This window comes from Myotis yumanensis, unplaced genomic scaffold, assembly GCF_028538775.1.
Source record: "Myotis yumanensis isolate MYYU_CA2020_CCGP unplaced genomic scaffold, mMyoYum1.0.hap1 SCAF_6, whole genome shotgun sequence".
NCBI classification, from domain to species: Eukaryota; Metazoa; Chordata; class Mammalia; order Chiroptera; family Vespertilionidae; genus Myotis; species Myotis yumanensis.
This window is the reverse complement of record NW_027223757.1, coordinates 9,744,359-9,769,478: the sequence shown is the minus strand read 5'-3', so window position 1 is coordinate 9,769,478 and position 25,120 is coordinate 9,744,359. Positions and strand designations below refer to the sequence as shown.

General features: G+C 44.0%; 2 protein-coding genes across 6 annotated transcripts in view; one reads left to right on the top strand and one right to left on the bottom strand.

Annotated features, from left to right (window-relative positions):
• The window catches only part of PCMT1 (protein-L-isoaspartate (D-aspartate) O-methyltransferase), a 40,122-nt gene extending 37,732 nt beyond the window's left edge, over nt 1–2,390 (top strand). For all 5 annotated transcript variants that reach the window (XR_011471798.1, XR_011471797.1, XM_070417477.1 and 2 more), the window contains one exon: nt 189–2,390. Coding sequence is in view for 2 of the 5 variants with exons in the window: in XM_070417477.1 (XP_070273578.1) it covers nt 189–201 (13 nt within the window). In the remaining 3 variants the exon portion in view is untranslated. The remainder of the gene's footprint in view (nt 1–188) is intronic.
• LRP11 (LDL receptor related protein 11) lies at nt 2,382–25,008 on the bottom strand. The gene is made up of 7 exons (XM_070417473.1): nt 24,026–25,008; nt 20,774–20,931; nt 17,603–17,744; nt 16,053–16,178; nt 14,795–14,995; nt 10,443–10,538; nt 2,382–4,123 (listed from the first exon to the last, which is right to left on the bottom strand). Exons 1-7 carry the CDS (start codon nt 24,651–24,653, stop codon nt 3,969–3,971), a joined length of 1,506 nt encoding a protein of 501 aa, XP_070273574.1. The 5' UTR covers nt 24,654–25,008; the 3' UTR covers nt 2,382–3,968.
• Between the last annotated feature and the right edge of the window lie 112 nt (nt 25,009–25,120).

Sequence of the window (25,120 nt, the reverse complement as noted above, 5' to 3'; positions counted from 1 at the left end):
ATGTTTGAAATGGCTGATTTCCATTTTTGCTTTGACTTGGGACCGTTTGTTCTTTTTATTTTAAAAATATATTGCTTGGGGACCAGTGTATTTTTACTGATTTCATAGTTGTATCTGAATTATTAGAAAGTTAAGTTTTGCAGTATGTAACTCCTGCTTACACATTTCTCTCTTTTTCCTCCCCCCAGGGACGAACTGTAAAAGCAACATCAGCTTGACCAGTATATAATATTACAGTGGATTGCTCATCTCAGTCAAAGCTTTTGAAAACCACAGCATCACAGCTTATTTTGGACTTTGTTACACTTTTTTCAGCATGAAAATGTGTGGTTTTGTAGGGTTTCTAATTCTTCCAAGAGGCACAAAAGCCAAATTGGTAGAGAAAGGATGCAAAGTATACATTTTACTTTAAAATATTAAGCGAAGGCGTTCTGCAAAATGGGAAAGTTAGTTTTTTAATTGATTTGGAGGAGTGGTTTTTCTTTTCTTAGACACTTAAATTCTGTTCCAATATTAATTTTTCAGATTGCGTTTGTGTATCAGATAACATCACCATTCACAAGTTAAAATTCTTTGTTTTTTTTGATGCCTGTGAGATGCTACTAAGAAAATAGAAATGAGCTCCCTTTTTAAAGCTTTTGATGTGGTGTCATAGAATAGCATGTTGTAGATACAATCAGCTGCTTTGGTACCTTAAAACTAAGCAATTGTAAATATTAATATTTAGGAAGGTGGAAAGTGATATTCCTTAACACTCAGCAGTTCAGATTGGACATAACTGACATAGTTCTTCATTTCTCTCTTTAAAATGATATTAGACTTGTAGTTTAGTTTTATTTCTTCTGTTTCTAACTTGCTGCTGTTAATGTATGAATTTAACATGCTGTGTAAGCTGTGTCTTAGTTACTGAACAGTTTATGCAGTGCTGCTTTGCCAAATAAAGTTAAAAGTAAAAGAGGCATTGGTGGTGTTTGAATGTAGAATAAAGAACAGCATGTCCACCAGATACAGAATGTTGATTAAGATCACAGAAAAGATTATTTCTCTGATGCTCCATCTTGTCAAATATGAGTGGCATTAATTCAGTTGTACATTTGCACAATGAATGTGACTATGTTTCTTGAGAACAAGGACTACACCTCATTTATTTTTCTTTGCTTTACACAGGGTTTGTCCTCTTGTAGATGTACAATAAATGCAGGATGAATGAGCAAATGAATTGACTGAATGTCAGGGAAGAGCTGCGTTGAGGCTAAATTTACCAAAACCCATTTCTCACCTATAAAGGCTTTGTTAATATAAAGACTATAAATGAATTTCAAAAAGTCAGTAGCACTTTGGAATCTTGTTTAATGTTGTGGCTTTAGACCTTTTATAGTGGGATCTTGGTTTTTCTCAGGGTTCCAGAGCTCAAAGCAACATGAGCACTAGAGCTAGCAGAACTAGCACTCCCAGCAAAGTCCTTCCGACTGCTGTGCCCACGTGCGTACAGTTCTGGCAAGTGGATGCTAAGCGAGGATGCAAGGCACCTCTCCCCCACTTCTTAACGTCCTAAACATTTCTTCCTTAAAAATGGCTTTAAAAAATTATGCCTGCATCTTCTCCTAGTGTCTCTTTGGGGGCAAGATCTTAGACACAGGAAACTGGCATTCGTTGGTGGCCAAACCTTACGAGTTTCAGTTCTTTATTGGCTTCAGTTTGCTGCTGTTGGTATAGCTTCTGGACCTAGGCCATGAACCCTCATTTGACTCGGTGTCATTTGAGTTAGTTTCAAAGGTGAAGTCATGGAGAAAGATGAAAAAAATTCTGTTATTTGCTAGGGAGAACATTTGATACTTGGATGACTTGAAACGTGAAATGCTTGTGGAAGGATGGAAGGGTAGCTGCAGTCTACTTGCACTGAGGATGGCGGGAAGGAATTTCAAGTTTTCAGAAAGGTTGTTTCAGTGGGCCTTTCCTCAGGAAAAGAGAAGTGAAGCACACAAACATGTCTGAGAGGTAAATTGTGGACAACTTTCCCTTTAAAATTATTTTTAAACTGTCTTAGATGCAGAACTCTTTCAATCATATAATGAAAAGGTAAGTTGACTTTAAAAAGTCCTGTTCAGTCCATCTGGCAGTGTATTTTGAAGCTCTTGATTCTGCTTCTCTAATCCTTAATTTTCCTCTTTGTAAAATAGGGTTGGTATGGTTAAATCCAGGTAAGATAGTACAGCTCAGTAAATATTGGCAACTTATGATTATATTAAAAAGTTGTTAAGGCTTAAGAATCAAGTATAATTTATTAACAGACTATTGTACATGGGACATCTTTTCTCATGTATTTCAACATCGTTGCAGTACTGAATTGTGTTTAATTTCTTCATGTATAAAAGATGTGCTGAAAGACATGCCTTGACAGTTTTTATTTTATTGGGTATGGCTGTAAGTGACATCCTTCCTTGGAAAACAAAGGGCACAGCATCACGTAGAGAGTACAGACAACTTAAGTTCATTCACAGTCATTTCTCTAAACTGTCCTTGAGGGAAAATTTAAATCTTTGCTCAGTTCTAAACTCAATAAAATGCTTGACATTTTCAGGGAATAAAAGGAACCAATTTCCATTTTTCTAGAACTAACTTCCCATTTGTTAATGTTTCTGGTTATATCTCCAATCCAAATTAAGCTCTTTGCTAAAGGAACAACCTATCTCGGGTTCATTCTGAAAATGTGTCCTAGAATTTGAAAAGATTGGCCACTTACGGTAAAAAAACAACAACAACACAAACACATTATGTAAATAGGAACATCATGTGAGTATAGACAGGCATCACACTCTGTAGTCCACTCAGAATAATTTCTAGAAAATGTATAATTCTGGCATTAGGTGATGATGGGAATAATTTGCCTTTAAAATCCTACCAAAAAAAAAACAACCTAAAAGAAGAGATGCTAAACTAGATGCCAGTTTTCTATAAAGATGAATTTGTGCAAAACTGCTTTATGCTCTGAGAATACATAGCCTGGGGTTAGCTGACTGCACATTATAACATTAAATAAATAATGGGAAAAATTCATTCCAGTGGATGAAACAACCAGCTAATATGTCAACATGTGACATTTTTACCAAAGGGGCACCCAGAAATCCACTCATCATTCTGCTTTTCAATTTAAATGCACTTTTCTCTCCCATCAATACAGACTAATGTGAGAACTGGTGACTTTTATAAAAATGAGCTGCTGTGTTCTGGACCATTGAGCAGTGTGCAGTAGGCGCAAGAAAGTACTAGTAGTCCTCCTAGCTCACTTTGCGCTCAGCGAAGCCGGTTACAATTTTTGACCTGCCAGGTTCTCTCCTTCCACTCTGATTTCCTGTATCATTTCATGCCCATGTTAGAGCTATTTGTAATTCAGTCTGAGTTTTTCCTCCCTAAGGTCAGCCTAATGAGGCAGCCACCTACATGACATGATGTCAGAGGTGCTGGAAACAGCTCACTTGAGGTCCATTCTCAGAAACAGGTTTTGCAGGAGAGAGGAGAAGGGAGAGCTATGAAAGGGTAAAGTGAGCAATAGGAGGGCCACAGAACAAGGGGAAGTCGTGCACCATGTGGCACAGGGTGGCCAGGGGCCCATGGCTTCTAGAAAGTACGGAGTTAACACTGCCGTTCTAAGGCCACCTCTTGAGATACTAAATGTTCTGTCTTGGCTAACTACAAATTTCTATTTTCAGGGACAGCATACATAAATCAGAATTAGATTGTAAGTCTTTAACTGGATGGACTCCTCTAAATTTCAAAATATTTCACATAATTCCAAAGGGAAATATTTCTACAATAAATAAGAACAAAGGTTTGGGGCTTGTAGAATCTTCTGGGTTTTCCATACTTTTCTTAGCCTAGTTAAAAAAAAGATTCTAAATATCCAAAACCCAGTATACGCAGAAATTACAAGTGAAACGTCCTTGCCCCAGCTACTTAAGTTACATTTATTAGAGATACATCCCATTGATGAGGTAGTCAGATTCCTCAGATGTAATGGGACGAGCTTTCTTCAGTTTCTGTTTGAGCAGGCGTAGTCGGCAAGCAACCATGAGAAGCAGCAACGCAGTGATGGCCAAGCCCAGTGTCAGTGGCAGCACTGCGCCTGTAAACAGTGGAAGTAAAGAGGGTAGGCCAATGTTTTTATTGATTTTCAGAGAGATGGGGGAGAGAGAGAAAGGGATCGGCTGCCTCCTGCATACTTCTTACTGGGGATTAAGCCTGCAACTTGGGCATGTGCCCTGATTGGGAATTGAACCAGTAACCTCTTAATGCATGGGACAATGCTCAACCACTGAGCCACGCTGGCCCGGCAGCCTGGCAGTGGCTCCGTGATTGGATAAGCACTTCGTATGCACTATTTCATTTAATCTAAGTAACTCACTTAAGTAGACAGATACCTGCATTACCAGCATTTTGCAGATTAACTGAGTTGCCAAGAGATTAATTGATCTAAGAGCACACACATAGCTTGTACATGGCAGATTGAGGTCTCAAAGCCAGACTTCTTTATACCCAAATTTTCTACCAGGTTCCTACAGAATTTAATGGCATCAATGGGTACAAATGTTGCAGTCAGATCAGCCTCATGTCCACTGTAATAGACACCCTGTCAGCAGGCAAGTGTAGACACTGTGACCACAGAAAACTTCATTGCAGTCAACAGGTGACATTTATGGATTCACACATGATCATTCCCTCCAAACACAAGTATGGACTACTGATGTTAATTTTTATTTATTTTTTCTAAATTCAGGGAACCTAGTTCCAGCCAGTAGAACCATGGTTGAAAATTAACTTCAAAATATGCTGGTGTAACTCTGGCTAAGGGTAGTTGAGGAAAACAGGGTTTTCCTGTGGGGCTGTTCCTACACAGCCAGCCTAGAAGCAGCCTTTAGAGCAGTGGTTCTCAACCTTGGCTGCACATTAGAATCACCTGGGAATCTTTTTAAAATCCTCATTTCTGGGCCTCATCCTCCAAAAATTCTGTCTCTTTGTTACTAATGTTGTGGCCCCACCCCATAACAAAGAAACAGAATTTCCGGAGGATGAGGCCCAGAAATGAGGATTTTAAGAAGATTCCCTCCCAGGTGATTCTAATGTGCAGCCAAGGTTGAGAACCACTGCTTTAGAGGCTTGCAGGAGTTTGGGAGGAACAGGGTATGCCCTGGATCAGTCTTTCTATAAAAAAGAAAAAAGACTGATAAATTTAAGGTATATAGCCTGTTACTTGAATACATTTATATATTGTTTTTTTTTTAATTATATTTTATTGATTTCAGAGAGGAAGGGAGTGGGAGAGAGCGATGGAAACCATCAATGATGAGAGAATTATTGATCGGCTGCCTCCTGCATGCCTCCTACTGGGGATCAAGCCCACAACCTGGGCATGTGTCCTGACTAGGAATCAAACCGGGACCTCCTGGTTCATAGGTCAATACTCAACCACTGAGCCACGCCAGTTGGGTGATACACTTATATATTGTAATATAATTGCCACTGAAGCAATATTTATCACATCATTAAAGTACAATATTATTGTCTATATTCATTATACCATGCATTAGCTCTCTATGGCTTATTTACTAAGTGAGATAAGACAGAGAAAGACCATTACTATATGATATCATTTACATGTGGAATTTTAAAAAGTCGAACTTGTATATAAAAAAGCAGATCAGTTTTGTCAAGCGCAGGCCTTATTTTTAGTCTGACCTGCTTTCTGGTCAGCCCAGTCTTTCAGATGAGATGGTGGAGCTATTTTTAGCTATACGGGTCTTGCCAACTGGTGGAGCTAGAGGAGCAAAATCTCCATTGCATAAGCTGATTCTATAGCCTTTTCTTTCATTTATTCATTCTTTCTGCATTAATTAGCAGCCAGGTGCCTGACACTGAGCTAAGCGCTGCTCATTAACGATGATAAGCTGCTGCTGAGGCGTGCCAGCACTGTCCTCAGTGCTTCTCGCTTCACTCGTCTAATTCTCAGCCACCACGTGAGTTGGTAGAATTCTTATCCCCATTTTACAAATGAGGTACCTAAGGCACTGATAATTAAATGACTCGCCTGAGTGTATGGTTAGTGGCGAAGCTAGGACACAGCCCCAGACAGTGCAGCTCCAGGACCACTGGGGTCCAACACTGCTCCAAAAGGTAGAGGAGGTCATAGCCTAGTGACCTCCAGTCTGGGTAGATAGACATTTAAGTAGGAAAACGCAATAAGAAGTACAGGTGTAAAAGGAGTGTCCGTGCATCTGGTTCACTGGATCTTGGCTTGAGTGCCCTGGATGTATGATGGGTCTTTTTGGGTGGGCAAGGGAGATGTTTATTTTTATTTCTTTATTTTTGAGATGTTTATTTTTTGACATTTTCAAATTGAGATTCCTAGAGGTGACCCAGGTGGTTGTCTAGTAGGTTTGGGGTTATTCGGGCCTAAATATGTGGGAGCCGTTAGCATCAAGGTTGTGATTGCAGCCATGAAAGTGGGTGAGATTGCCAGAGAGGAAGGAAGGGAGGTTGGGAACAAGGCCCTGAGAAACACCACCATTTAAGGGGGCAGACAAAAGGAGAGAACGCAAAAGAATAGGAAAAGACAGGTCAGAGAAATGGTAGGGCAACCAAGACAGAAGGGTGTCTTAGAACAGAAGGAAGAGACTATGTCAAGAGAAAAGTGCTCAGCTGCATAGATGCTAAGGAGAGGTCCGGGGAGGTGAAGCCTCGGGAGGCCACTGGGCTTAGCAGTTAGAAAGCCAGGGACACCATTGCGTTGGGAGAGATCAGAATGTGGCTGCAGCTGTTGGGAATAAGCCATAAAGAAACATTAAAAACAGGAGGGTCCGTGAAAGGTCCCAGGTTCAATTCCGGTCAGGGGCACATACCCAGGTTGCAGGCTTGATCCCCAGTAGGGGGCATGCAGGAGGCAGCCGGTCAATGATTCTCTCTCATCACTGATGTTTCTCTCTCCCTCTCCCTCTCCCTTCCTCTCTGAAATCAATAAAAAATAACAAACAAAACCCAGGAGGGTTAATACATGATGGAGAAATGTACCTGAGAAGATAAGGGCCTGCATCAAGGTTGGAGGAGAGACTGACCTTGGGAGAGGGAACATCTCCTTTAGTACAAGAGGAAAGGCAGAGATGGTGGGTGCAAACAGACAAGAACTTACAATAAGAGGGAGCTGAGGAAGTTCACTCCTGGTAGCTTTGATTTTTCCAGGCTTAAAACTGGTTCCAGGTAGAATGGTCTCCTCTCCAAGACAAGAGGACCTAGAGCTGAGTACATACTAATGGCATTTCAACTGAAGAAGATTTTGTCTGGGAGTGTCTGGCACAGAAGGAGGGGATGTGGAAGTTGTGGTAGTGACTGTTGGGTATCAAACAAAGGCTGGTATTCCGTAGAGAATTGTGAAAGATAAAAATCTGTGATAAACCAATGGTCTAGCATTGACTCTAGAGCTGGATCATACATTCCACACACAACAGCCCCTCTGCAGGACTCTCTAATCACTGCAGAATTTCTCCACGTGATGGTTGAGCTTTGGCCACTAGAGCAGTGATGGCGAACCTATGACACGCGTGTCAGAGGTGACATGCAAACTCATTTTTTTGGTTGATTTTTCTTTGTTAAATGGCATTTAAATATATAAAATAAATATCAAAAATATAAGTCTTTGTTTTACTATGGTTTCAAATATCAAAAAATTTCTGTATGTGACACGGCACCAGAGTTAAGTTAGGGTTTTCAAAATGCTGACACGCCGAGCTCAAAAGGTTCGCCATCACTGCACTAGAGTTTCCTAATGGCCACCCTGAAGAAGGCAGTTTTGAAACAGCCAAGGGCCATGAAGGTGTCGGTTCCCCCTCTAGCCACTAGGTTAGAAATGTTACAAAGGAATGGGACAAAGGAGGGAAGGGCCAACCTCTTGTTCAGGCAAGAAAATGGTTAAAGGCTAACCTTAAGGATGAGCACCAGTGTTTAGGCTACAGGGTACAGTAAAACACATACAATCTACGGGGATTTTCTATGGGCTAAGTCAGATAGGAGGCTGCTGAACTGTCAAATCTGATTCCTGTTTACTGCAAGGAAAATGAAATCTCCCAGAAAGTGCTTGCTAGAATACAGAAAATTCTTCTGGACTTTTAAGTATTTCTTCAATGTTTTTAGTTTGGGTTCTTTGAGATTTAAAACTTTCTAACCCCTGTTAAACCACATCATGATATTTTTCTCAGAAACCAGCTAAGGGGGCGAACTGGGTATTCTGTTCATATGACCGGGAGTGGCTCTTTTTATTCAAATATCTTGGGTCAGGGTGAGTCCAGCAGGACAGCAGACGGGGCAGCATCCATGTGTTTGACATCTGGAATATTTTGGCCATCCACTGTTAAAAAATTATACTCTAATGTGGAGAGTGGCTGCAGCTTTTGGACAGGTTCAAGCCTGGGACTAATGAGAGGGCATGATCCTCTCGTGGCAAAGCCACGTGCAAGTCCCAGCATGATTATAGCCAAAGGCTATAGTTGTGAGCCTGACCTTATGGTCCGAACCTGTGGCCCCACGTGGCTGAGTGATGTGGGCTGCGGGAGGTGCCGCAAGTAAACAAAGCTTGATCAGGTGCATGTAATTGAGTAGATTCGAAACCCGAGAGAAGGTTGTAACCACCCTTACTTTGCCTCCTGGGATCTGGCTATAAAATAAAGACTCAGCTTGCAGGCCGGGGTGCTGTCTCTCCATCAGAGAGGGCAGCGTCCCACCTAGACCTAGCTTTTTTTCTCTTGTCTGTCTTTTCTGAATCCTTCACCGCTCCCCCTGAGGTTCACCCATGGACGTGCCGGCTCAGCACACTTTAATTTGTGTAGATATTACAAAAGACATTCTAGGGTGAAAAAGAAAGTTTTCTCAACTTAGATCTACAACTGAAGAATCGTCTTTCGTTCCCCTAAATTTTCACTAGTTAGTTTAGGGATTTAGGACTAAAGCCTGACTTCCTATAGGACTATGAAGAAAGTGTTTTCTTTCTAGTTAAAAACAACCAAAATTATGGAATGAAGAAACTTTTCTTCCACTTACTAAATATTCCCTCTACTTCCTACACACTTTCCCTGTTCCTATTGGCTTCTGTCTTTGCATCAGAACACTTGGAGAGAACTGGGTACTCTAAGACCTTTACTCTTGTTGTATCACAAATAACTCAGTAATAATAACCGTCATTGTATGAGCCAAGCACTGTGCTAAGTGCTTTGTATTTACTGTCCCATGTATTCTCTCTAACAACTCCGGGCAAGTATAGTTCTTAGCTCCACCTTACACAGGAGGAAACAGAGATCCAGAGAGAGAAGAAATCGTGCCCAAGGTCATAAAGTTCAGTGGTAGAGGAAGATCTGAACCTGGCATCTTGTTCTTAACCACAATGCCACGAATATTACTCTTTTCACAGAAGGTTACACCTGGAAGGGACCATGGTGATTATCTAGTTCAATCAACTTTTAAAGGGGAAGCTGAGGTTCAAAGATGTGAGGTGACTAGTGTAAGTGCCCGAAAGTGAAGCTTGATATAGGAGCTGATAAGAAATCAGTTCTGATCCACAGACCACTGCTCTTGTCTTGAGCTGTTCAAGTTTTTTCTGGTATCATCAACTAGAGGGTATGTGATTCTGCAAATCTTTATACTCTGCATCCTAGCCATTTTGGTTCAGTGGATAGAGTGTCGGCCTGCAGACTGAAAGGTCCCGGGTTCGACTCCGGTCAAGGGCACATGCTTGGGTTGTGGGCTCGATCCTCAGGACGTGCAGGAGGCAGCCGATCAATGATTCTCTTTGTTTCTATTTCTCTCTCCCTCTCCATTCCTCTCTGAAGTCAATAAAAATAACGAAAAAATAAAAAACTGAGTGAAGAATTTTAAAAAAATCTTTATACTCTGCGATGAATTTTCAAGGTACATATTTGTGTTTGGACAGATTCAAGCCTTGGACTAATGAGAGGGCACAGTCCTCTCGTGGCCACGTGCAAGTCCCAGCTTGGAGGGCAGATCCCTCCCAGCACAATTATAGCCAACAGCTGTAGTTGTAAGCTTGAACCTATGGTCCGAACACGTGGCCCCACATGTCTGAGTGATGTGGGCTTGATAGAGTTCAGGTGCATGACACTGAGTAGGATCGAAACCTATGAGAATGCTGTACACGTCTTGACCACGCCCTTACTTTGCCTCCTGGGATCTGGCTATAAAATAAAGACACGGCTAGTAGTCCATGGCGCTGTCTCTCCATCTGGGAGCAGCGTCCCACCCAGACCCAGCCTTTTCTCTTGTCTGTCTTTTCTCAATCCTTCACCACCCCCTCTCAGGGTCACTGAACCAGGATGAGCTGGTGCGGCACATAAGGTGCCCTGGGGCTGAGTATGCTGTGGCCATGCCGGCTCGCCACACATATTTACCTATTTCTGGGGCTGGGTGTTCCCCTCCTCCTCGATTGCTCTTTGACTCAAAAATATAATTTTCTTCTTTTTCATTCTTCCCCGAGGAATCACTATCTGGAAAATAAGTAGAACACATATTGAGGGTACATCAGAAACTTTAGAAGAAAGACATGAACATACAGCATCTATTTCTCTAATAAGCATAGGCCTAAGCTTATCACCAATTCACTAGATAAGTAATGTGATCGATTTAATACAGCAGAATGTGTGGCCAGTACAAAACCACTGGACAGAGAGAGGGGAACAAGCATATTGTGCCAAGACTCCCACCTCCACCTGAGAAAAGAAAGGAAGGGACTCGGCCAGAGAAGTCAAGGGTAGTCTCTGAACTTCATAGAATGGAAAGCAGACGCGGTCCCGAAAGGTTTTTCTTCATAAAAAAGGAACAGAGCATACAAAAGGCACATGGACGCTCTATTTCATTTTCTCACCTGACCCTATGTATACTATTGAGAGGAGATATTAAGAAAGATAAAATCTTACAATTTTTATCCCAGGTTCTCCTAATGAGCAATGGCTGGTCCATTCTATCATTTCCTCTCTAGTAATTTATAGCATTTGTGTGCTTGTTACATTGACAATATAATAATGAGTTAGTAACGTTACCCTCACACTGTGGTGTGATTTCAAGTGCGATTTTTGGGAAATACAAGGCTTAATGTCTGTAAATTAGAAATGATCAGCTGACATGAGGAATTTTATGGAGAAACAAACATTTTAAAGCTTCCTTACTCATATGGCATCAACAGAAATGTTCAGGACACCTGCAACTGAAACAAGACTATTTAAAGGGACTAGATGCATTTATTTGGTAATTTGTACTAAGAAAAATACATGAATTTACTAAGGATCACAAGTCATCTGGATAGTGGAAAATTGTAAAGTTAATCCCACCCAAAGTGCATGAGACTTGCTTCTCTGTACTCATTTAAGCATTAATTATTACACTTTTCCACCTCTCCCAATGTGATAGATGAAAGACTGCCTCTCCTACTTTCTGTATTACATTACTAGCATTAACTTTGGTATCGATTCAGTATGTCTAAAATGAGTTAAACGTGTGTGGGGGAAGGAGGCAGAACATTTAACTGGTTCATATTTCTTGTACTAGCTGTTGATTCTTGTAGAACAGGCATAGGTCATGAACAATAATGTATTTTTAAATCTATGTTATGCTGAATATAACATCATTTCAACACATATAGAATTGGAAGCTGGGGAGAAGGCTGTTGTCTAAAGGAACGCCACTTGTTGTGAGGGCCTCTCCGACACTTTCAAAGTTCTACTCTGCCCATTTCTTTGGCCCTGGATTTTCAAACGTTGTGTTTTTGATGGATAGTTAGTAACACATAAAAATGCCCATAAGAAAAATAAGCTTTGTAAAAATATCCTAAAGTTCTTAGAAGTAAATGTGCGTGCATATGTGTATAAATAAAAGTAACCAGAAGAAAATGTAACAATGTTAACAGTGAGCTTTGCTACATGATTTAAAAATTTTTTCTGTATTCTCCAAATTTTCTACTATAAATGCATATCACTTTAATAATTAGGAAAAAAACAATATATATTATAAATAACTGAATATCTACTCTCTCTTCATCTCTGGAACTTCATTCCTTACATCTTCATAGCCCAAGGCAAAGGCTTCATATCTGAAACAGAGGTTGCAAATATATCTCAAACTGGGTGGCAACATTATTTTCAAAATGATTCTGAGGCTGAGTCTTCACTCCCCAGGAGGCGGCACTGGGAACACAGTAAGAAGCTATGCTGAAACTGGTTTGGCTCAGTGCATAGAGCGTCAGCCTGCGGACTGAAAGGTCCCAGGTTCGATTCCGGTCAAGGGCATGTACCTGGGTTGCGGGCATATCCCCAGTAGGAGATGTGCAGGAGGCAGCCGATCGATGTTTCTAACTCTCTATCTCTCTCCCTTCCTCTCTCTAAAAAATCAATAAAATATATTTTTAAAAATAGAAGCTAGGAAATTCCTTGGCAGGTGGAGTGAGGGAACTGAGACAAGCAGTTAAACAAGGCCAAGCAATTAACAGCCTGCTATTAACACACAATCTTATCTTCCCTAACCAAGAACAATTAGGAGCAGATGGTTTACACCTCTCCTCCCCAACCAGCAAGCAGGTAGCTTAAATCACCTGGTCCGGGAGATAGATAACGGAGGCCCAGTGGGTGCCACTAGTGCCAGCCAAACCTCAGAACGGATGCAGTCAAGGGAACAAATAACAACAACAACAAAAGAAGAGCCAGGCAAACCCAAGATAAAAGTAAAGAAAGCAGTGAAGCTGACCAGGGAATGATCCCCAACTCCCCTATACACTCATCTTGATGCATCAGCATATGAAAGGTCACACCCGGAGAGCTGTTGAATATTCTGTTGAGACCCTCCCCTGTGACCTATCCTAAAACTCCTGCCTTTATTTTTTTTTTACTACTGTTTTTTTTTTTTAAAATAGGACTTTATTGATTTTAGAGAAAGGAAGGGAGAGGGAGAAGTAGAGAGAAACATCAATGATTAGAGAGACTCATTGACTGCCGCCTTCTACATGCCCCCTACTGGGGATTGAGCCTGAAACCCAGGCATGTGCCCTAACCAGGAATTGAACCATGACCACCTGCTGGTTCATGGGCTGATGCTCAACCACTGAGTCACACCAGCCAGGCTAAAACTCCCGCCTTTAGACAACAGATTAAAAACCGTTAAGACCAAGGACCCGGTATGTGCTCCCTCTTGAGCACGCCACGCCACCCTTTCCTCAGGCAGGTACTTTTGCTTTTTCTCCTAAGCTCTAAGGTCCCCACTGACAGGATCACCGAGCAATCTAGCACAGATCAGGGCCGATGAAGTTCTGTATAAACATCAGGCTACTTAACATCCCTGAAACAGGCTCTCAGTGCTGGATGGGGCCTTAGGCATAACTGATGAGGAACTGCTTTCACGTGGGCCTCTCTAACACAGTAAGTAGCAAGAGTTCCTCTACCCTGGTCTCTGAAAACTCACTTCTCTCCGTCAGCTCTTCATTCCTCCTGCCAAAAACACCTGGTCTCCCTTGACTGTTTCTTAGGTGGCTGTCTTTTCCATGTAGAGAAAACGACTGTAATTCCAAGGCAGGGCTGAAGTGACTGATTTGCCCAGTAGGTGGCAGTATCAACAAGGAATTGACCAAAGCAGGCATCTGAAGGGCACTGAACCTAAACTGTCAAAGCAAAAGGCCCTGCCAGCATGGCTCAGTGGTTGAGTTTAGACCCATGAATCAGGAGGTCATGGTTCAATTCCCCATCAGGGCACATACCCGAATCAATGATTCTCTGTCATCATTGATGTTTCTCTCTCTCCTTCTCCCTTCCTCTCTGAAATCAATAAAAATGTATTTAAAAAGAAAAAGAAAGGCCCCCTATGGAATTTTTGCAAACATATTTGTATGGAAGCATTTAAAATCCACAAAGTAGATAAACAAAATATTGGAAGCAAATGTACCAAAACATTAACATTTGTTTTCAATAAAGGCTGCTATTTTAAGTGATTTCCTTTTTTCTTATTTGCATCTTCTGTACCTTCTGCAATGAACAAGAAATTGTCACAAAGAAGTTATTAAACTAGTGATAGGTTACTTCAGTTTAATGTATGCAGAGTTTGAGTATGGAAAAGATATTCACAAAAGCATACATAAATGTGATAGTCTATATTTCTCATATTACACAATGGTACACATATAAATGAGTAAAAATTAATTTAAAATGATATAATCCTATAATACTTCAGCAGTGTGGATGCATTTAAAAATCTTATTAGCCTTATTTTAAAAATTAAAAGTTACAGATTTAGTTAAATTAGAGGCATAACAGTGAATCACCAGCACATGCAACCATTTCAAAATGACATATTACTTCCTTCACTTTCACTTGCTTAGTGTGAGGAGGATTTACATGAATATATTGGGATTATACTGCTTCATCTCAAAATAACCGCAAATTTAACACTTAGGGCATTAGTTGCCAGAATATAAGTGTTTCTTATCTCTAATTTATTTACAAATAAATGTATTGATTATTGATACCTCTGGAGTGTGTATCCAGGTATAAATGTATGCTTGTATGTAGTAGGTGTTTCTTACTTATAAAAACTAATCAGTGCAAATGGGAGGTTTTATTTTTTCTTTTGGCCAAATTCTTCATTGTAATGCTCCTCTTTCTTTTAAGATAGTTCCTTATCATTCTCCAAATATAACCTTAATTTTGAGCCAAGTGTCCTCATAGAAATCAAAGCTCTTTGTGGAGAACCTGTCTCAAGCCCTCACCTGGCATCACGGGGTCAGTTTGAATCTTTGGTCCCCAGGAGGCGGAATGATTCCTCTCTGTGTCTGGTAACGCAGGTGGCAGGTGGGGGGCAGCGGCTTTCTGAGACTTCTCCAAGAAGTGCCCCGCTGCATCTTCGCTCGCTGCTATGGTTCTAGGCTGGGCAGTCACCGTGTGAGTCTCCGTCTTCCGGTCAAGGCTCACTGAAGCGGGCAAGAGCTAGTTAGTTGTTTGTTGGGCTTCTTTTCTGAGCTTCAACTAAAACCACTAAATCTGCAGTAGATTTGAAGTCATGGGTATTTGGGAATAATAACGTATCCAGTTAAGACATGTATGTCAGAGTCTCATAAAAACCTCTCTCTCGTTTTCAAATGAGTGATCTCTCTTCTAGTAATTAACTTTCTGTCACATATAAATTGACAGAGAGAAAACTTTTAAATCTTGTGAGATTCCTCATCCTTCCTCAAACCAACACTTGATTTTCTGCAGCTTTTCTTCTTTCCTGTGGGTCATGTGTATGCATACGACATGCGACTGCTTTGCAGATGACTTAGCCACACCACAGTCTGTCATGCATTTTCTAAAAGAGCCTCCAAAAAAAATGTTAACTCACTTCAGTTCTTTAAAAAGCATATATGATAGAGCATTTTTCGGATGGTGGAGAATCTTTAGGAAAAGTGCGAACAATTTCTGAAAAAGGTAAGCAATATAAGCTCTCTGACCTTTGTAACTAGCATGAGAGACTCAATAAATGCTGCTCATTTAAGGCAAAGCCTGTTCACATAAAGTTATATCTGAAACCGGGTGGGAAAAGAGCTATACAGCAGGTCCTCGGGATACGTGGGAGAGCCGTTCCTACGGCGCGATGTAACTCAATTTTCGCCGTAAGTCGGAACCCACCTACATAAGCACCTACACATCACTCACATGGAGCACATACACAGCAGTAATGAAGTGAAACAGCAAAAAAAATTTTTTGTTGTTTTTTTTGTTTGTTTGTTTTTTAACAGCAAAAAAATTTTAAAAGATAACAATTCCTGACCTTTACCTGTGGTAAATAATAAAAAAACATAATGCATATATGTACATACATCGAAATGACGGAACTTTTTTCTTATAAATAAATGGGAGAGGGTGACATAACCACGAAATGACATACGTCGAGTCTGACGTAACCCGAGGACTGTCTGTATTGACTTGCATATAATCAAGAGGATACAGGCATCCCTTCTGCCCCAACAGGCCACGCAGCCGACTCACAATTTTGACAGAAAGCTTCATCAGATCCATCAGGACACTGCTCGACTCCATCACAAGCCAGTGTGATGTCAATGCAACAGCCATCGTCACAGAAGAAGTGGTGGCGTGAGCAAACCTTTGAGCATCCTGTTCATAGACAAGACTCCAGTCACAGGACTGCAGGAGAGCTGCCTTCCACCTCAGGATGAACAGAGACTCATCGTGTGATGAAATGCATGTGGGTGAAGAGATACAGGTGAGGAAGCACCTAACAGTCGGAGCTGGAGCAAGAGGCCCCTGACTTAGTTCTCGGGAATCACCAGGATTTCTCCACGCCCACATTGCCACAAGGTGGGACGAGAGAGGAAGCAGCTCTGGTCCTCCCCACCCTGACCTGGGCCTCCTCACTCGGGCCTCACTCTGCGTTAGTTCCTTCATCCCACTACCTTCTCGGTCAGCCCCAACCCTGCATGGCACGTGGGTGGCTGACCGTTGCATCCGGTACACCATTTTACACATGCTGTGTCTTATATTCTCATTTCCTAAGCAATGATTTTTACTGAGATTAACTTTTTACTACTGACCCCTATTTGTTGACCACCATACCTCCTTGGTGCTGTAAAGAATAAACAGAATCTTTAGGTACCGGCTGGTATGAATTTTTCTTCTCTAAATAATGAAATTGTCTCCTTTTTGGAGCTCTTAGGAGTTTTTAATCCGCAGTCCAATTCATAGGAGCTACAATGTATTTTCCTAAAAGGCATTTCCCCACTCCAGAGTAAGCCCACTCTACTAGACTCAGCTATGTAACAACTGGGGGGCTTCCTGACACTGGGAATGCAGACGAAAGATTTCAGGCTAGAAGCCTGCAACCAAAGGACATACCCTTGGCCAAAATCGAACCTGGGACCCGTCAATCTAAGGACTGACACTCTAGCCCAGCCGTGGGCAAACTACGGCTCGCGGGCCGGATCCCGCCCGTTTGAAATGAATAAAACTAAAAAAAAAAAAAAAAGACCGTACCCTTTTATGTAATGATGTTTACTTTGAATTTATATTAATTCACACAAACACTCCATCCATGCTTTTGTTCCGGCCCTCCGGTCCAGTTTAAGAACCCATTGTGGCCCTCGAGTCAAAAAGTTTGCCCACCTCTGCTAGCCACTGAGCCAAACCGGCTAGGGCTGATTTGTCTTCAGTGTGCTCCTTGCTGCACTACTGAGCGTACATATCAGACAGGCCACACACCTTTAAACTAGATCCTCTCCTGGAAAAGCCTCACGATTGTCTTTTATGAAATCCAGTAAAGAAAGATGGAGCCGCTCCGGGTCCCACGGCTCTCACAGTCTATTCCCACCTCAGTCCAGCAGTGTTGCTGGCCGGAAGCATAAAGGAGCTACTTTCGTGATCACAGTTTTAGTAGAGATTCTCAGTCAACACCACCCAAAAATAAAACAGAAGAGCCCATGGAATGCGTAGTTAGAATATAAAATGCCACTCTGACCCCACCCTCTGTACACAGTCTGGGTTCCGTGGCCTCTGTGAATTCCAGGGAAAAACTTCCTCCTCACCTCGCGTGGGGAAGGCCGGGGGCAGCACGGTCACCGAGACGTTGTCGGCGCTCCTCTGCCCCGCAGTGTCCGTCACGGTGAGCTGAAAGGTGTACCGTCCTTCCTGCAGGTGGGACAGCTTCAGCGTCCCTGGCTGAGGCACCTGCCACCCGAACAGGAAGCATCACATTTGGTTAGAGATGTGAGGCGGAGCCCAGCGTCGCCCTCAACTGGAAAGCAGTGTCCTCCTCGTAGCAGCCCCATGACCTGCCTCCCCATTCCCCGCCCAAGGCTGCGGAATACTGAGTCATACCCCATTCTGGCAGGTTGGCCCTCCTTTGAATTCCCAATTCCCAATGCTATCTGGACTGACAATACCCTCGACTGACAATCCTTCACTTGTCTTCAACAGCCGCTGTTCCAAACCTGCGCCTCTTCCTAGCTCCACACCCAACAGCCAGTCCCTCCTTCTCAGCAGGAGACCCCCTCTACTTCCAGAAGAAAATTAGGACCATAAGTATGGCTATAATCACGGCTCCTCCATTCACTGCCACGGCACCCGTCCCTGTACCACCGTCACCTCCTTTCCTCCAGTCATTAGGTGACCTGTCTCCGTCTCACACTCCACCCTCCATCTAGTCCTTGACCCCTTTCCTTCTAAGACCTCACTGCTATTATGAAGCTCAAGTTTCTCTTGACCTAACAAACAAAACAATGAGAAATAAAAACTCCCCAGATCTTCTCCAGCCACAGTGTTATTTCCTTTTCACTTCAACTCAACTTTTTGAAAAGGCTGTCCATGCAGCACATGCTGTTTCATTTGCTCATTTTCCATTGATTGTTTGTCTACCCATCTGGCTTCTTTCTCCACCATTCCCCAGGCACAGTGCTGGTAAAACTCGCTAACTGACCTTGTAAGGGTTACCTAGCATCGAGGTCAACAATACTTATTCCTCTTGTCTTTTTTTTTTCTTCCAAAAATAAAACCGGCCCCCTTACTGTATGTAACATTGTTGGCCACTCCTGTCTTCTGAACTCCCTACTTCCCGGGCTTCTGTTTCTGTGTCCGAGTTCCCCTAACTATTCCCCGCTGATCGCCCTCGTGGGCGTCTATTCACTGTGGTCACCAGGCTGGGCCAGAGCTCTCTGAGAAGGTGAGTGAGTAGCTGGGTCTCTGGGGTCGACGCTGGGCACGCCAGTGCCAGACTAAAACTGTGGGCCTGCGGTGTTCGGGAGGCCTTCTCCAACTCAGGGTGGAGGACAGAGCATCCCCTGTCCCTGGGCTGTGATGCCTTCCCAGGCCTCTCCTCTCCAATGCGGGAAACACCAGGCCTGGATCCAGACCTGGGTAATGACCTTCAGCATCCTGGGGGCACTGGAACTTAGCATGTGCCCTGACTGGGAATTCAACCGTGGCCTCCTGGCTCATAGTTCGACACTCAACCACTGAGCCACACTGGCTAGGCTATTTCTATTGAGATGTAAAAAGGATAAATATAAGGTCCTGCACTCAGGTTCAATCAATCAATTACACCAACAAGATGGGGAGGCCACCAGGGCAGCAGTTCACGTAAAAGATGAAGTAGGCTTCAGGTAATCCTGCCAATGGAAAACTCCACATGCCCATGATCCAGCTACTAAAGCAGCTTATGTAAATTAAGCTTCATTAATAGAAGTAGAGACAATGTCTGGATCACAGGAGCTGACAGCTGTGTCAGGAAGATACACACATCTTCAGTTGACATACGGGGTTCAAAAAGGGGTGCCAGGTTTTAAGAAGCATGTGGATGAGTCAGAAAATCCAGAAGAGGCTGGGTGGTGGGTTGTCTGGAAATCAATTCATCTGAAAGAAGGGGGAGTACTGCGTTCTGAGGAAAGCATTCCAAGTGGTGACATTCATTTTTTTCCCCAAAGAGTTAAGGGACTCTTAAGAATAAAGAAAGATGTGTCCAGTGCTTTTCCAAAGAGGATACTCGGTACAATACAAGAAGTAACAGGGAGGCCTATCCTATGTGCCCAGTAATTACAGCTGATTAAAGACGCCAGAGGAGCTGAGGCGAAGTAGTGAGCGTGGGCCAGAGCGTGCATATCTGGAAATAGCTAGGCAGATAGTGGGAGCCCTCTGGAAGGTATGCCGCAGAAGGGGCTCTGGATGGGATATGGATGGAAGGCTGGGTACCGTGTGGAACAAGGGCCCAGCCCAATTCTAAGATGCATAACCACCGAATAAATCAGGGTATGTAAATCAGTCTTGAGAGACCAGGTGATTGTTTTGGTTTCAATCTCAATAGAATACAAATCAGTGGCTCCCCACAGAGGGGACACCATGTGAAGACACAGGAAGGAAAACAGCCAACCATAAGCCAGGAAGAAACTAGAGGCCTTAGAAGAAACCACCCCTGTTGGAACCTTGACCTTGGACTTCTCCCCTCCAGAACTGTGAGGACATAAACATAGGTTGTTTAACCCAAGCAGTCTGGGTTACTTTGCTGTGGCAGCCCTAGCAAACCAACACAGATTTCCCCCACTTCACCTAACTCAACCCCTCAGCTTGAGAACCGCTGTGAGTGGTTTGGGGGAAGTTTATCTGCGCAAGCCAGGAAGTACCGTGTACTGCCTGCAGCTGCTGACACAGAGCTCAATCCCACCTTAGCAATTGCAGCTGGGCCCAAACCAGCCTGATGACAATCAGGGTGGAGCACCTGACTTAGTCCCTCATTGTCACTCACTGTCTCAAACAGGCCCAAACTGCTAGGTAAAATGTTTGCTTTCTGGATCAGGTGAAGAATGGGCTCGTTCTGCTGTTATTTTCCTCTTTATACCCCTTTGTAATTTTCAAATTCTCTACCTGGATCTTGAACTAAGAAAAGAAGAAATAAAAAATTGTAAACAGTAATCTGAGTCATTAGAACAGGAGTCTTTTTTCCTCGGAGGTTTTTGGTATTCTGGTGAAGCCAGCAAAAAAGCAGCAAGAGCAAAGCCAGCCTCAAAACAAAGGACCAGGAGCACTGTTTACTCAGTAGAAAAGTACATTTATAGACCGAACCATTTTTTGGACTCTCACTTTTATACGTTCTCCATTTTATACCTCTCCTGCTGGCTCAAAGACATTTGGGGAGCATAAGTGGAAGGACATGACCAAAGACCACTTCACTGAAACATCAGTTTTCATGACAACGATGACATGATTACCTTCATGTCCACTGACGGGTCACCCTGCAGCAGTGTCCACTCGTACTGGACGATGGCGTGGTCGTCTGTGCTCTCGCGGCCGTCCAAAACCAGCCCGTCTGTGGGCAGACGCAGAACCACGTCGTCCCCGGCCTTGCTAAGTGGGGGCTCATCTTTTTCTGTGAAAGAAAAGAATTCACAGGAGAGATGATGCCCGTTTTTCTAATTTTAATTAAGAGGCCTCTCGTTTGCTACAAGAGATTTAGTTCAGCAAAGAACTGCTAAGAAAATATATATAGCATTTGAAAGTTATTTTTTATCGATTTTCATTGCATTCCCTTTACATAATAAATAAGATAGCAACAAGTTATGAATCTGGAATTTGGCTGTAATATAAGCAGAACAGTGAACTAGGCCCTCCAATGTATAAATCAGTAGTTTTATTCTCTAGACTGAAATTTTCAATTAATTTATAAATGACCTATGTTCAAAGTTGTTAAATGAATTAATTTTAAACATTCTTGAAATAAACCTTAAAAAAACACACAAATCCACCTCTGATATAGAGGTTCTTATTCGCAAGTTTTTAAAACAGGAGTGACATAAAGTGTTCAATGGATGCAAAATAAATTTGGAAAGTTAAGGCAAGTTCTTGGATCCATACAAAATAAAGCCCACATAGAATGTTATAGAATCTAATTTTTCACCTAGGAAATTCACAGCTTCTAATAACGAATTTTTTACAACAGGAGCCAGCACACTGAATTTCTGAGTTGTTCCCTAATAGCAAAACAAGTATGTATTTACCTGCGATCTAGAATGGAACTAAATAATTTAAGGCTACTTACATAGGGTGTCCCCCCAAAATGAATACACACACTTTGAATAATTATGAAGCCAGTGCGTATAGAAATACATTTCATTTTCAAAACGGAGCTATCAGCTATTAAAGTGTGTATACATTTTTTGAGGACACCCTTACTCGCTTAAATAGTAATCTTTAACTGAGGGCGGCTTCAGTGAAGACTGATGGGAGAAGTTGCATTTCTAAGAGCAGAGCTGTGAATATGTTACTTGATTTAAGCTTCTTTTATAAAAATTTTTTTATTGATTTCAGAGAGGAAGGGAGAGAGAGATAGAAACATGATAAGAGAGAATCATTGATCAGCTGCCTCCTGCCTGCCCCCTACTAGGGATCAAGCCCACAGCCAGACATGTGCCCTTGACAGGGATTGAACCAGCAACCCTTCAGTCTGCAGGCTGAGGCTCTCTCCACTGAGCCAAACCAGCTTCTTATCAGTAAGCTTACCCAAAGGCATCTACTATTTGCTCTGTCCTCCAGGGCCAAAGTTCTGATCCAAAGGCTGCCCTAGACTTGTTCCTCCTTAACTTAGTCTGAATGATTGTGGAAGATACTATCTTTCTTCCTTCACAACCAAAGTTGTCTCCTAAGCGAACTTCTGAGAGTCCTAGAGGTTCCGGTGCCTGAGATGTGAAGATGGCTGCAGTCCTAGCAGTTCCCCAAGAGGCAACCATGAGTCGTCACTCAACACATGGCAGCTAGAAAGATTCTTCTGGAATGCTAACCAGAAAAGCCCCAACAAGTTGCCATTTCTCCCAGGATGTTCATAGACCCACCTATCCAGCCCTATCTTCTCATCTAGTGATCCTCTTACGGCCCAGAAACAGGGGGCTTATGTGAGGGACTGCAGCTCCCTGAGCTCTGACTTTTCTGAATGAGAATGCTGCTGCCACCGCAAGGGGAGAGGCCTTTTCTAATGAGCATGTTGCAAGGAACACGCATACTTGATATTGCCAAAGGGCACAAATGTCTACTGAGAACATAATGAGTCCCATTTTTATAGTCACTTAAGACAATGAGGACTTGTAACTCAGATCCACGCCTGATGTCTTTATTCTGCTTCTCCCAGGTAAGGAGAGAGGTGACAACTGCATTACCAATGGGCCCTTTCAGGGAGATTTACAGAGAACTCTTCTTTGGTTCTGGAAGGTTCATTGCTTTCTACACAACGGTTTACCACGTTACAATTCTGGAAAGCATCATATCGTTCAGCAGTAAGACTAGGGTTAGCAGCCAAATGTATTGAAATTTATCTTAAAATACTATTTTTAAGTAAACAAACTGAAATATAACTATATTCTATAAATAGCAATGGATGCTAATGATATACCAATTTTAAACCCTCAAAGATTTAACCCCAAAGATTTCAGATGGAAGAATCAGGGAAGTGCTGAAGTACCCCACATATTATAAAACTAATTAATCATGTCTTCCTGGAAGGAAAAAAAAAGTCATTTTTGAATCATTTTAGGAGAGCTGTGAGATGTGAAGTCCTCATAGCCTCTAAATCGATCACTGTTATATTTGAAATAACAGAGACATTGTCCCCTCAGTTCAAGTCCAGGCAAATCACATTGTACAATGTATTTTAAAATGAGCCGGAGCTTATCTACCCAGAAACAGGCCTTAAAATAAACAAATTATAAGAAGAGGAAAGGTTCATGCCACTTAAAAATATTTGACTTGCGGAGAAAGAACAAGATAAATGTAATTTTGAACTTGTGTCATAAAAATGTAATAAACCAATGTTAAGTACTATGGTAACATTGATTTCTTTTGAAAACTAAACATACTTGGTAAAACACACCAATTTTGAGGGAGCATATCAAGGTGGCATTTTATTTAAAGAACAATAATACTCTTCACTCATCTGATTTACAACACCGCTGTAAACAGAGCCTTAACGACAAGAGGTTCTGGAATATGAATCAATACTGTGCGGGTGCAAATGATAGACCTGAGGCTGAGAAATTAGTAGGGCCTCCTACTCAAGATTCAAAAGTGAGGTCAGACTAAAAAAGAGGTTTAGATATTCTGGGTTAAAAAAAAATTTTTTTTTTTTGTCTCTGAGCTTTTCTCCTTTAAATTGCATTTCCGTGAATCCTCTCCCAGATCAGCCTCTATCCCGAAGCCCAGAAAAATTACAGAAGCAGCCCACCGTGCCTGCTTCTGCTCAGTCTACTGATGCCTAGCTCTGCTTAATCTGCTGGGATTTTTCCGAAACCACCTCTGAGGCTGAGAAATGAAAGCCACCCTTCCGGACGCGTGCACCTTGGAGCAAGGTGTTTCCTGGCCGGGGAGTGCCCAGCGGTCCTGCCTAGGCGGGTCTGCCAGGGGCAGCCACCCAACAGGTGCAAGGACAAGCAGGGCCCCAGCGCTCTGGCCCCCGCCTCCTCCAGTGCCCGGCTTACCCAGCCGCGGCGAGGCCGGGGCGGGGGCCGGGAAGCCTGCTGCCAGGTCTCGCTGCCCTTCCAGCGCGCGGCTGAGGCTGTAGCTGCTGTAGCCGCGGTGCAGCGCGAACCTGCAGACGTTGCGGCCGCGCGCCGTGCAGTTGAAGAGGAAGCAGCCGAGCGCGGCGGCCGGGGGCGCGGGCCGGCGGGGCAGCTCCACCACGGCCACGGAGCAGCGCGGCTCGGAGCAGCAGGCCGCCACGCACTGCCGCCCGTCCCGCACGGCCGCCGGCGCGCTCAGGAAGCTGGCGCCCGCCGCGAGGGAGTCCTTGGTGCGGATGATGACGTCGGGCATGGCGCTGTAGCCGCCGCCGCCCGGGCCGGGGCAGCCCGGCGGAGGGCCGCCTCCCGCGCGCAGCTCCAGCTCCAGCTCCTCCTGCGGCCGCTCCTGCTGCAGCTGCTGACGGAACTCCCCGAGCAGCTGCTCCACGCCCGAGAGCTGCGTGTGCAGCTCGGACAGCGTCGCGGGGGGCGGGCCCGAGGCGCGACCGCTCGGCAGCCACAGGCAGAGCAGCAGCAGCGCGCGCAGCCCCCGGGGCGGCGGCCGCCTGCGCTCCGGGCCCGCGCCCTTCCGGGCAGCGCAGGCCATGGCGGCCGGCGGGGGAGGATGCGAGCCGAAGCGGGGCCGCAGAGCGCAAGGGCGGGCGACCCGGGCCCTGTGCCCTCCTGCGCGGCCGCGGCGGAAGGAGGCCTCCGAGCCTCAAAGCTCGGCCTCCTCGGGGCCCGGATGCGCCCCTAAGGCCGGGGGCGCTCGGTCGCCGGAAGAAATCGCAGCAGCGGGAGGCATCGCCGGCCCGGCCTGGCTAAGCAGCTAGTCCTTTCCAGGGCTTCCTCGCGTCCCGCGACCCTCAGTCTGGACCCCGGGTGTGCTCGGCGCCACAACGTGCCTCCCCGCGATCAGCACCAGGAACAGCGACAGCGGCTGCTCCGCCCTCCGCCCGCAGCTCAGTCCTGGCTCCTCCCGCTGATCTCCCCGCCCACCCCATACCCGAGCCCGGAAAGGGACGCTGCGGGCGGGCGCGCGGGAGGGGGGGAGCGGGTAGAATTGTGGCGCGC

Coding starts and splice junctions, on each gene's coding strand:
- LRP11 (XM_070417473.1), bottom strand. CDS start 24,653: ATGGCCTGCGCTGCCCGGAAGGGCGCGGGCCCGGAGCGCAGGCGGCCG. Junction 14,996..16,052: donor TGAAGCTTTCTGTCAAAATT/GTGAGTCGGCTG, acceptor TGCCCGCTTCAG/TGAGCCTTGACCGGAAGACG. Junction 10,539..14,794: donor AACTGACCCCGTGATGCCAG/GTGAGGGCTTGA, acceptor CTTATTTTCCAG/ATAGTGATTCCTCGGGGAAG.